We start from the raw sequence: 13,338 nt of genomic DNA on the forward strand, positions 1-13,338 counted from the left end.
TGCCATTGACCAAACCGCCATGTTTGAGAGTGAGGAGGTGGTGTCGCCCCTGTTGTGTATGATCACTATAATCGAACCTCGACCGTGTTTCATCACTTTGAGCCATTTAAATTCTGTGTTGAAGCAACAAGAGGTGCAAACGTTTTGTGAATTTAATCCGCCAAACAAAAAGCGGAGAAAAGTCTCGTTTGTTTCTGCTGTGACAAATTCAGATGGAGTAGCTACCAGAACATTAATCTTCTCCTGCATGCATCCACCCACAGAGAAGCTCCTAATGTGCATACATTTACATGACATTACATTAGATATTCAACTCAACGCCGGCATCATTTTCTGTTATTAAAACGGAAACAATCATAAGTTTCAAATCGAAACGTGAAGCTCCAGTAGTCCTTTAATTTAAAAAAAGGCTGTTATATAAAGAGTTAATGAAGACGACTGTCATCTGTTAATGTGATCTGAAGAGGATCACATGGACTCATGTCAGTTCATGATTACTGTGTCAAACAGATGATTTTAAACACCAACAGATTCTCACTCCCAGCTCTTCAGATACGGCAGCGTGGTCACTGCAGGCTCAGAGTCCAGGAAACATTCAAAGGAAAGCTCCATGAAGCGTCTCATGTCATGTAGAGACGAAGAGTCCCAAGAGCTCCGCTAACATTGTTAAGCCACGTAGTTACTGAGTATAAAAGCACCTCAACTCTCTGATTTACAGAGTTTATGATGGACAGTGAAGTAAACTGCTGACAGCTGTAGCTGCTGTTAGCTCAGTCTGTTAGCTGAGCTCAGAGCACCGGGAGAGTTTTACCCCCAAACCAGCAGGCGCAGACACACAGCGATATGCTGCCATTCTATTTATTTAAAGATTTTTTTTGGCCTTTTCAGGCTTTAATTTCTGACAGAGATGCTGAAGAGTGACAGGAATGTGGAGCGAGACGAGGAACAACATGCAGGAAAGAGCCACAGGTCGGGTTTGAACCCTGGGCTGCCACAACCAGGACTGAGCCTTCACACCCGGGGCCCATACGCAGCCGTTCTAGTCAATGTTTCCAACCCTGCCGGCTCCGCCGTGGTCCCAGAAGCGTCCCAGAAGCGGGCCTCAGCTCGGCTCTGTTCTATTTCTGACGGACTCCACATCAATTTAACACAGAGCAGCTCGAGCTGACAGGAAGCCAGACATAGAAACAGCACAGAGAAGCCTGTGGATTTTCAAAATAAAACAAAGGACAAAGGAGAAATAAATGAAGCACGCAGCATGTTCACACATTTAGAAGAACATGAACCAGGAAAATGACAAATCTGAGCCAGTGAACAAAGTGTGGAGGGAGAAACGCTTCTGAAACAACAGAACAGAGACAGAGACGTGTCCGGTCGGGTTTTGGGGTTAGTGTTTGTAAACAGAAGAAGAAGAAGAAGAAGAAGAAGAAGAAGAAGAAGAGGAGGAGGAGGAGGAGGAGTTTACAGACCCGGAGCGTGGAGTCAGTGTCGTGCCAGAACAGGAGCTGGACAAAGATCACGTTAGTTGCTGAACAGATTTGACAAGCTACACTTACCACTGTACTCATAGTGTTTTGCTACAATAATGATAGTGAATATATGTAATGTTATGTATATATCTATACACACACACACACACACACATTTGACTTCTGTCCCTCACTGCATGAGCTGAAGACATTTCACCATAAATAAAAAGGATCTTCACTTTTCACCTGCTGATTATTTAAAACACTTTACATTTGTATTAAAGTTCAGTCCTGGAGTAAAACTTGTGGTGCTGAAGCGCACAGTCCGGGCTGTGGACCGTTTGGAGTCCCGGTGAAGCTGCGCGTAAAAAGGCGCGTCCTCGTTTGTCCGGTGAACATCCGCATCAGTTCCTCCACATCTCCCTCAGCGAGCGGAGTCTGTCTCCGGTGTCCGGGCTGGAAGCACACAAACCGGGATATAAACGCGGAGCCCTGTGCGCGCGGATCCATCAGCTGTTTTTATTCTTTGTGTCGACATTTTTTATGATATTTTTTTTCTGCGTTTCCGCGGATCTAAACCGGATCTCCGTTTGTGTATTTGTTCTGACCCAGTCTGAGATCACACCATCCTGAGTGGACCTTTTTGTTTCTGGGTTAGTTTTTACCGAAATTTTGCGTATTTGCGCATGAAAAATAAAGTTTACAAGTTTTTGGCACAGAGTGACGCAGCTGAGGAGAAGAGCTCCACGCCGCAGTGAGTACAGCTTTCATTTACTCTTTATTACAAACACCTGAACACCAGCACGCCGTCTGTTAAACAGCAGCTATGATGTGGGAACTGAAAAGAGACGAAGACTCATCAGAGTCCATATCCAGAGGTTTCATGGTGCGTTCACAGACCGCTCAGAGGCTTCTCTGATGAACACTTGTGTTCACCGCCCATCATCATCACCCCTCCAGGCTCTGCACACTCATATCAGCACCAGAGCTTCCTGTCCTGTTCTGCACATTAAATGTTCAGATTTTAAATAAAACCTTATCCTCGTAAGTTCATCACAGGGCTGTGAAGTAAAAAATACAAAAATAACCTCAACGGAAGAAAAACGATGATTTAACATCAGTCAGCCAAACACTGCACTTCCTCTTGTCGTCCACTTCAGTCAGTCTCCGTAAGTCCCCATGTTAAAATGTCCAACTTCACTCATACGCTGTTCTACAGTCAGTGATCCTCCTCTCTGCAGGTCTCCTGAGGTCAGATCAAGCCTGTTTGTTCTGTCATGTCACTGGTTCATTTCATTCGTTAATTAGTCCCCTGATTGCTTTAACAGCACAGCTCGGGGTTCACTAACTTTGACCCCAGAAAGGTTTACAAAATGTCCCCCCTACAAGTCGAAAGATTCACGGACTTTCAAGCAGCACTGCACATGAATAAAGTGAGAACGAGCTGAAGAAAGATAGAGATAAGATAAAGACACGTCTCAGTCAGGAAATGGTTTCTGGTGATAAAATCATTGTGAAAACAACAACAACACTGGGACTGTACCAACACCGTCCAGACTAAAGATGTATTCATGTTAGAGCAGAAACTTCCGTAGCTAATGTTCAGAATGCTCAGATGTTTATCTGTGTGTTTTCTTCTCTGGTATCTCATGAGGCAACTTTGTTGCTGTAAAGTTTAAGCAATGTTAAAGAGGAACTCGCCCATGTCAGCGTGGGTCAAAATTCTACTAATCTGAATGAAATGCAACCAAAGAATGTCGCAACCTCTGTGGTTTTTGCCAAAAACTGCAGTTCCTCAAACATGAAAGAAAACGGCCTAGAGGTCACGGAGACTACGTCCAGGTTTTAGACAGTCTGTGGGGACGTCACAGAGACTACGTCCAGGTTTTAGACAGTCTGTGGGGACGTCACGGAGACTACGTCCAGGTTTTAGACAGTCTGCGGGGACGTCACGGAGACTACGTCCAGGTTTTAGACAGTCGTGGGACGTCCAGAGACTACGTCCAGGTTTAGACAGTCTGTGGGGACGTCACAACACTAGAAACGTCCAGGTTTTAGACAGTCTGTGGGAACGTCACAGAAACTACGTCCAGGTTTTTAGACAGTCTGTGGGGGACGTCACAGAAACTACATCCGGTTTTAGACAGTCTGCGGGGACGTCACGGAGACTACGTCGAGTTTTTAGACAGTCTGTGGGGACGTCACGGAGACTACGTCCAGGTTTTAGACAGTCTGCGGGGACGTCATGGAGACTACGTCCAGGTTTTAGACAGTCTGCGGGGACATCACGGAGACTACGTCCAGGTTTAGACAGTCTGTGGGGACGTCACAGAGACTACGTCCAGTTTTAGACAGTCTGAGGGACTTCACGGAACACATGTCCAGGTTTTAGACAGTCTGCAGGGACGTCACGGAGACTACGTCCGGTTTAGACATTCGTGGGGACGTCACGGAGACTACGTCCAGGTGTTTCTTTTGTATACCTAAAATGATTTAGAATGTCGTAGAAACATAAAGTGTTATAAAATTAAAAATGAATAAAGTAGAAGTATCTTAAAAGTAAAAGGATTCTACTCGTGTCTTCATCATAAAATGTGTCTCTCTTGCAGATCTTCCTCATGGCTTCGCCTTGACTGACAACCATCTGGTCCCTCCTCTTACCGGGGAAATCCTGGTTTTCAATGGTCTACCATCGAAACACCCTTTTGCTGCCTCTCACTCTGTAAGAGACCATTCTTAAAATCTCCCCTCGTCACCGCCATGGAAGCTGCATCAGATGCACCTTGCCCGTCGGAGCTCAGCGGACTCCCCTGCAACCAGAGCACCGCCAGGACCTCGCCGTACACCCCGCAGGCCACCGCAGCCTTTGCCATCAGCATCACCTTCATGATGATCGTGACCATCGTCGGAAACATCCTGGTCATCATCGCCGTCCTGACGTCGCGATCCCTCACGGGGGCTCAGAACCTGTTCCTGGTGTCGCTGGCTGCGGCGGATATTTTAGTGGCCACGCTTGTTATCCCCTTCTCGTTGGCTAATGAGCTGCAGGGGTACTGGGCGTTCAGCTCCATTTGGTGTGAAGTCTACCTGGCGCTGGATGTTCTGTTCTGCACTTCCTCCATTGTGCACCTGTGCGCAATAGCACTGGACCGTTACCTGTCAATCTCCCGGCCCGTGTCCTACGGCGCCAAACGTACTCCCAAACGGATCAAAGCGGCCATTATTGTGGTTTGGCTGATCTCGGCGGTCATCTCTTTCCCCCTCTTTTCACCCAGGACAAGAGCAAAAGAAGGGAAGAGGTGTGCGAGCTGAACGACGAACGCTGGTATATCCTGTACTCCACTGTCGGCTCTTTCTTCGCCCCTTGTGTGATCATGATTCTGGTGTATGTTCGGATCTATCAGATCGCTAAGCAGCATACACGCTGCCCGCCCGGACAGAAGCATAATGCGTTAGCGGGAGGAAAGGCCAATGTGGAAAACAGCAAGCCTACGGTGAAGTTATCTGAGGAGTCACAACGGAACGGGAGCCAACAAGAAAAAACCTTCATCAAAATGTCTGACTTGGATTCAACCCGGTCATCGCTGCATAACCCACTCAGGAATACCACGAGCCCGGACACTCATTTAAGTACCGTTCCAGTCCAAAAATCCACCTCAGTTCCCCAATGTGAAATCCTCACAGCTGTTCCCCACAAAGAGTCCCAAACACATCCGACGAAGAGGCGAAGACTTCCCCGACAACACCTCCAGCTCCGAGGGATCTGAGGGTGTTGGCGAGCAAGATGCGAACAAGACCGACGAGCAAACCGCGGGATCGTCCCAAAGCAGAGGGTTTAAAGGTCAGGTGCAAAACCTGGCCTGCAGATACAAAAACACAATAGCCACATCGTCCGGCATCAAACTGGTAGCAGAGGAAACACCACAGATTCAGGGGACGCCCATATCCCGCCGCAAGGCGATGGTGAACCGGGAGAAGAGGTTCACCTTCGTGTTGGCCGTAGTGATGGGAGTGTTTGTGATCTGCTGGTTCCCATTCTTCTTCACTTATTCTCTAAAGGCGGTGTGCCCAGAGACCTGCAGCGTCCCCGAACCTTTGTTTAAGTTCTTCTTTTGGATCGGCTACTGCAACTCCTGCCTCAACCCGGTCATATACACCATCTTCAACAATGACTTCAGGAAGGCCTTCAAGAGGATACTGTGCCGGGACACGAAGGGTACATTCTTCTAGAAAGGGAAGTTTGTTTTGAAGCGCCGGCTTTCTGTGTTTGACCAGGACTCACCCTCTTCAGCATCGACATTTAAAGACTCGTACACTAAAGGAGGACATTGTGTCCATTTTCTCTCCTCTTAGTGTTCGTCTGGATGCCGTTATCTGAGTCACAGCAGCAGATTTCAGAAAGCCACAGTCAAGCGGTTGAATCAATTAACTTTAATGTTATTTAAGAATACGGCGTAATTGTACATTCAATGACTCTGATTTAATTATATTTTGAAACGGAAGTCAAGAGAACACAGGGTCTGTGTTCAGTAATTTAAAAGTGTTTTCGTGTGTTTGCATGAGTTGCCTAAGGGTCTTACTGGAAGAGAACAAATATCACTAAGTGTCCTTTATCGGAGATAAAATGGGCAGTCAAGAAACAAAAGATCAGGAGAAATGTGAGCGTCCTCTTCTCTGCGCCTCTGTTTCCCCTCTCGCTTGTTCTTCCTCCATCTAAAGCTCTATCTTGGGATAATGGATGGAGATTTCTCTCTCTCTCTCTCTGTATTCCCTCGTCTCTTGGATGTTACACCTCTCACTGGGAATTGCTCATTAGGTGACATCCAGAGGCGTTAACGGAGGGGGGAAAACTAGAGCGAGAATGAGCAGACGCTGCATGAAAGATGGCAAAATCTACATGTGAACGTGATGTTCACTTCCCCCCCTCAGGCTTCCTTTAATCTTTAATCCTCCTTTAATGTTATTTTTCTCTCCTGAAAACTAAAAGTGACGTCAGCGCACGTTGATTTAGGTCACTGGTTCTCAAACCGTGGGAACACTTTGAATCGTCAAGTTTGCACTGGGTGTTTTATTTTGAAAATCAAACACAACAAAAAAATACTAAATTAAAGCTGCAGCAGATGTACGCACGTCGAAATGTGCGCAATGTCGAAATGTGCATAGATCCCTCCACGCCCACACAGTTTCCTGAAAATTCATGATTTTGATAACTTTTACTCAGGAAGTCTACGTGAACGCAACTACCAAGTTGTGAAGGAATTGGATGAATCCCTAGGAGGAGTTCGTCAAACATGACCCCTTGTCAACCAGCCCAAAACACCAAAAATAATATCTTGCTTCCTGTTCATTGTAGCCCATTGCTGCAAGAGACTTTTTTGTAGGTCCTGCCCTGTTCTACAATTCGGCTGAGGTTCATAATTCTGTGTCCAAAACTGTGGGCGGGGCTGTTCAAAGAAAAATTATAAGGGGGCGGCGCTATAGAGCGCTTTTGCCCCACCCCCTAATAATTATGCAGCCGAATTGTACTAATATTGGTCTTAACAACCACAAGAAGTTCAGACAACTCTGACAAAAGTATATGAATAGCCCAACACGTTGTCCCGAAAGCAGCCCAAAAGTAATAGTCCATTTTTTTTCCGAAAAAATCGGCCAGCGTTGACTTTGACTCTTTCACGGCCCCCCTCTGATGAAAATGTGAATTGTTGGATAACTGAGGCCTTGAGAACACCACACGCCACTTTCAAGCACATCTCGGATGAAATCCTGGGGAGGAGTTCATATCAAAATGCGACCCCTGGGCAATTGAGGCCAAAACCGGAAGATCCACATGATTGACAAAAATTGGACGCCGTACGCTTCACGGAGTCAGGCACCAAGAAGACTTTTTTTTCGTTTGCGGGGGGATATGGGCCGGCGGAAATGCAGTTTACTGTTTAAACGTCGTTCCAGCCGTTTCGAAATCGAATAGGGCCCAGCTGCTGGGTGCTCGGGCCCTAATAATATTTTTACTACAGCAACAAAAAATATATAAATCAACAGCACGGCTCAAAGACGGAGCCTGTTCGGGGTCTCGTATGTGCAGGTTTCCGTACATGTCTTCGTGATGATCACATTCTATCATGTCATTTATTGACAAGCTTGTTAACTTAGCAGATTTGATTGTTATTATACAAATCAAACGGAGAGGGAGATCAGTTAGTTAAACCGGTACAGTGTTCATATTGGAATGGGCCCCGAGATCAAAAAAGTTAAGAACCCCTGAACTAGACGATGACGGTGACGAAGAAACATCTCTGCTCCGGCTCTCAGCAGATCGGCGGACAGGAAGTCACAGAACTCTTGTGAATTTCAAAATAAAACACCCTTTACATATTTAAAAGCACATAAACAGGAGAAATAACCAAACCTGAGCAAGTTAACAAAGGAGGACAAAAAGCTTCTGAAAACCTCCTGATGGAGAACGACCCAAACGAGCTGAACAGGGTCGACCTGCAGGTTCAAGGTGTGTTTGATTATTTGTTATATTTAATGAACTCGATGGACAGCAAGCAATACAGATTGTATGTGACCCCATTGATGAGCTGATGAAGGTGCGCCTCCTCTGAGCTGATCAGATTTTGTGTGTGTGTGTGAATGTGTGTGAGCTGCATGTTTTTAAAAATGATCTTTTGAAAGCTCGAGTGAAGCGTCCAGCTCTGTACACATGTAAAATAACAACTCTTGTACAGTATTAGCTTCAACATGAACGGTATTTTTATTTTAAAGTCCAGCTGAAATTAACCTGCATGATTTTTTTTTAGGTTTGACTTTGGTTAACCGACACGTTTTGTAAATATCCACTCTAACACTGTTAGAATGAGACCACAGAGGCTGGTCGGCGACTTAAGTCTCCATGAAGTCAAGCTTTCTTCCCATCTGTCCTCCAGTGTCTGTCCAACTCGGACACAAGTGTCTTCAGATGTTCTTCATGGTATTTTAGAGTTGTGTCATTTCCTGATGAACCATAAAACTATTTTAACATCCAATCAAATGCTTTCTCCGTCGGACACCCCGCCAGAGCGGAGTGCTTCCTGTAGATCCGGTCTGTGAGTGACTGTGAGGGCTGCTTGACACGGCCGGTTCAGAGTTCTGGGTGTTCTGTGTTCACTGTTAGCCTGGACACTGCTGGTTCAGAGGTTCTGTTACTGTGTTCCTGTTAGACTGGACAACTGCTGGTCAGAGGTTCTGTTGCTGTGTTCACTGTTAGACTGGACACTGCTGGTTTTCAGAGTTCTGTTGCCTTGTGTTCACTGTTAGACTGGACACTGCCGGTTCAGAGGTCTGTCGCCGTGTTCACTGTTAGACGGGACACTGCGGGTTCAGAGGTTCTGTCGCTGTTGTCACTGTTGACTGGACACTGCTGGTTCAGAGGTTCTGTCGCCGTGTTCACTGTTAGACTGGAACACGGCTGGTTAAGAGGTTCTGTCGCTGTGTTCACTGTTAGACTGGACACTGCCGGTTCAGAGGTTCTGTTGCCGTGTTCACTGTTAGACTGGACACTGCCGGTTCAGAGGTTCTGTTGCCGTGTTCACTGTTAGACTGGACACTGCCGGGTACCCAAAGTTTTTATCTTTGAGGTTTGCTTCTACGTCGTACGTTAATAGATTTCAGAGTTTTTACAACCTCTGTGGTCTCTCTGCTCCTTCATCCGCTCCACCATAAAACAACATCAAATACGATATCGGCAACAAATTTAAAACGATTTCTGTGATTTCAGCTGGACTTTAAGTTTACAATAGTTAACCAAGCACAGCTCAGTATTGCCTTGTATCAACATGTATCTTCTATCTTCTGCTGCTGCTGTACCGTTGTGTCCCAGTGCTATGCTCTTATTTTGAAAATCGCTTCATATAAAGGTTGAATAAAGGACGTGGTCAGACTGTATAAATGCTGCTTGTTGTTTTTCGGAGGAGGGGTTGGGTGGAATCGACTGTGAGCACTTAGAGAACGAAGAATAATGGGACCAGACATTTTACAGCCGCTGCTCTCTGTCAGAGTGTTTAAGGAGAATTATTTTTGTCTGCTTCAAAGACCTTTGACCAGAATGAAGCATACAGTATACTGACATGAATATGGAAAAATAGAGTAATATGTGGAGTACATCATCACATGCACACCTAAAATACCACTAATAGACAGATGTACGTGTGATGTAGGACTTATACTGTTCAAACTATGAACGTGTTTGAATGAAATGTGCTGAAATCTTCCATTGGCATAATTTAGTGTAATTAAGACACATTTTATCACCTCCTGATGAGTTGACGCTTTGTTTCCAGCTTCAGCGACTCTCAAAGGTTAAAGGTACTTACAGATCTTTAATTTAAATCCATGTAGTCAAACCATCCGTCCATCCGTCCTCCATGGTCTGTCCAACACTGACACAAAGTCATGTTTTCAGTGTTTTCAGGTTTTCTTTGTGGTATTTTAGAGTTTGTAATTTCCTGAACAGTGAACACAGCAACAGAACCTCTGAACCAGCAGTGTCCAGTCTAACAGTGAACACAGCAGCAGAACCTCTGAACCAGCAGTGTCGAGTCTAAAAGTGAACACAGCGACAGAACCTCTGAACCGGCAGTGTCCAGTCTAACAGTGAACACAGCAGCCTACCAAGGTGGTTTTCTTGCCGGGTTTGGCTCCTGGCATCACAGAGAGTTGAAGCTGAGCAGTTGGAGGACATCAGAGGTGAAAAGCAGCAAATATATTGTGAGTAAAATCTAAACCAGTTTGAATAAAAACTCTGTGGTTCTGGTTCTGTACAGTGATCAGTGAGGCCCGGACAGAGATGACTGTAGCCGCCCTCACAGTCACTCATAGACCGGATCTAACAGGAAGTACTCCGCTCTGGCGGCGTCAGAAGACAGAAAGCATTTGATTGGATGTTAAATTAGTTTTTCTGGTTCATCAGGAAATGACAAACTCTAAAATACCATGAAGAACATCTGAAGACACTTTCTGTCAGAGTTGGACAGACACTGGAGGACAGATGGACACAAACTTGAAACATAAAACTGAACTTTAATGAGAATGTCCGAACATCATGAAGTCCATTGAGGTGTCAGATGATCTCACGCTGTGCTTTGAAAGAATATTCAGCTCTGTATATTCGTAGCTCTGAGGCATTATGGTATTTTTAATGTCTTTTTTATGACGCCATATTAACCCTGACATCGTTTGTTTCTGTCAGCAATGCTTCATAAATCATTTAACGTGACTTCAGTGCAGCTGCAAACATGTACAAGAATCTTTCATGCTAATAAAACGCGTCCGTAAAGGTCGCGGCTAAAGGAGGACAAGTCTTCTTCCTCTGTGCCACGTCCTCCACCGTCCATTAAAAACACATCAGCGAGCCACACTGAGGTGTTCCTTTATCTTCATTCGGTCCTGCTGCACCAAACGTGGATTCATATTTCACTGAAAACAGTCCAGAACTAATGTACAGCTGCTGGTTCTTCCTGTTTTTGTCTGATAAAAACTTTTCTGAAGGAGACTTCGTCGTCGACAACAATACTGAGGTCGAAAGGTTTGCCAAGCCCCCCAACACCTTCACGTGTGCTCTTCATCCAGAATCAAGGGCACGTCCTGAATTGTCCTTCGAGGCGCCCGAGTTTGAAGCCGACCCGGATGAGACGTGAACTTCAGTCCCGGCCTGACGTGCTTCGATCCGCGACCCTGAACTCGTCACCTCTCTGCATGAAGAACAAACCACGCCCAGCATGGCGCTGCATTTATGTGTCTCCTGATATTTGTCTCGTGGCATCGTTGTGTCTTACCGCCTCGGTCACTGTACATCACATCTGAGTGAACTCATGATCACATGGGAGGCAGAGTGCTGTGAATAATTCAGGCAGATTACATATTGATGCTGCCGCTCGGTTCTAAAGACTGCAACGCATGAACGGGCGTTATTTAAAATTGCACGATGGAAAACATTTAAAGAGTCCGTCGCGTGAGTCCCCGAGCTGAACTGCAATCAGTGTGAGCCACAACAAACACAGCGCGGATTGACTGGACCACGATCACCGGAAGCTTTAAAAAAACTTTAACGTTTTCCAGCTCCTCCCGGGAGATTCCCCGAGGCGTTCCCAGGCGAGATAAGATACGTAATCTTTGCAGAAGAAAGACGGCCTGGAGGAATCCCCATCATAAGTCACACAGCAGCAACTATTTCACTGGTTCTGCTGAAACTGGATCATATTTTATGGAGGAAATGTTTTCTGGTTTTCCCTCTGATGTCCTCCGGCTGCTCCGCCTCAACTCTCTGTGATTTACAGAGTTTATGATGGACAGTGAAGTAACCTGCTGACAGCTGTAGCTGCTGTTAGCTCAGTTCGTCAGCTTGGCGGTGAGCTCAGAGCGACGGGTACCCGTCGCTCTGAGCTCACCGCCAAGCTGACGAATTGAGTGTTTGTACCAACAGGCGTTATGGACTACCAGGAAGAAGAAGAGGAGGTAACCAGGCTCAGCAGCTTCTATGGACATGATGGCAGAGGAGAAGAGAGTGAAGAGGACGCTGACGGAGGAAGCTAAGAAGAGAAAAGGAGAGAGTGAGCGAGCAAGAAGCCGCCGGACAAGAGTAAATGTGGGACTGACTTTTAGTGGTTGGTGAGAGCTTGGTGACGCCGAGCCGGGCTGACTGTGGCTTTCATGCTTTCAACCACATCCTGACTCCATCCTCGTCACAGACAGACATTAGAGCTTCAGCGGATGAATTTTGCCACCAACGATAAATTAACCTGTGCACCTCGTTGCTATGGCGATGGGTGGGACGAGTAGCAACATGTGGCAGCTCCACAGGAAACGGGTGAGCGCTGGCCTTTCGCTTTGTTTGTCTTTGTTTCCCCTCTCTGCTCCTTCGTTGCCTGCGGTGCTTTCATGGCGGCTACTGTCCCTCCGCCTCGGGCGACAGCTTCATGCTGCATGCAGCTTTGCAGCTTTGCAGCTTTGCAGCTTTGCAGGGTAAGTGATGACAGTCAGCGGGCGAGCGGCTGAGGAGGAGGACGGGGTGACGTGTTGTAGCTAAGGGCCAGGCGAGGTGACACACAACATGAATAACACACAGCGTGTTCTGAGGCAACCTCCCACTGTGTAACTATGTTCAGCTGTACTCGAGTATTTACTCTGATTACATTACTTCTGATCAAACAGCCAATCATCATCCAGGTCCCCAGCAGCAGCTGATATCACTGACTAGTCCAGCAGCAGTCAGCCCAGCTCGGCGTCTGTCTTTCAGCCTTTTATTTCACCAAGCTCTCACCAACCACTAAAAGTCAGTCCCACATTTACTCTTGTCCGGCGGCTTCTTGCTCGCTCACTCTCTCCTTTTCTCTTCTTAGCTTCCTCCGTCAGCGTCCTCTTCACTTTCTTCTTCCTCTGCCATTATGTCCATAGAGGCTGCTGAGCCCGGTTACATTGTTTAGCTCAGATTCTGGCACGACACCGGTTCCGCTCCCTATCAGCATTTCCCCCAGCTTACAAACTGAGCTAACAGCAGCTAACAGCGGCTAACAGACTAAGCTAACATGAGCTAACAGCAGCTAACAGATTGAGTTAACATGGGCTAACATGAGCTAACAGCAGCTAACAGACTAAGCTAACAGCAGCTAACAGACTAAGCTAACATGAGCTAACAGCAGCTAACAGACTGAGCTAACATGAGCTAACAGCAGCTACAGCTGTCAGCAGTTTACTTCACTGTCCATCATAAACTCTGTAAATCACAGAGAGTTGAGGCGGAGCAGCCGGAGGACATCAGAGGGAAAACCAGAAAACATTTCCTCCATAAAATATGATCCAGTTTCACCAGAACCAGTGAAATAGTTGCTGCTGT

At 46.4% G+C, this 13,338-nt stretch overlaps 1 protein-coding gene across 1 annotated transcript; it reads left to right on the forward strand.

Annotated features, from left to right (window-relative positions):
* Positions 1 to 1,701: 1,701 nt before the first annotated feature.
* LOC104936827 (alpha-2B adrenergic receptor) lies at positions 1,702 to 6,559 on the forward strand. The gene is given in 4 exon segments (XM_010752920.3): positions 1,702 to 2,223; positions 4,079 to 4,719; positions 4,722 to 5,113; positions 5,115 to 6,559. Coding segments are annotated over 3 exon segments (1,467 nt in total). The 5' UTR covers positions 1,702 to 2,223; positions 4,079 to 4,229; the 3' UTR covers positions 5,700 to 6,559.
* The last annotated feature ends 6,779 nt before the right edge of the window (positions 6,560 to 13,338 follow it).

Source organism: Larimichthys crocea, chromosome VIII (assembly GCF_000972845.2).
Source record: "Larimichthys crocea isolate SSNF chromosome VIII, L_crocea_2.0, whole genome shotgun sequence".
NCBI lineage: Eukaryota > Metazoa > Chordata > Actinopteri > Sciaenidae > Larimichthys > Larimichthys crocea.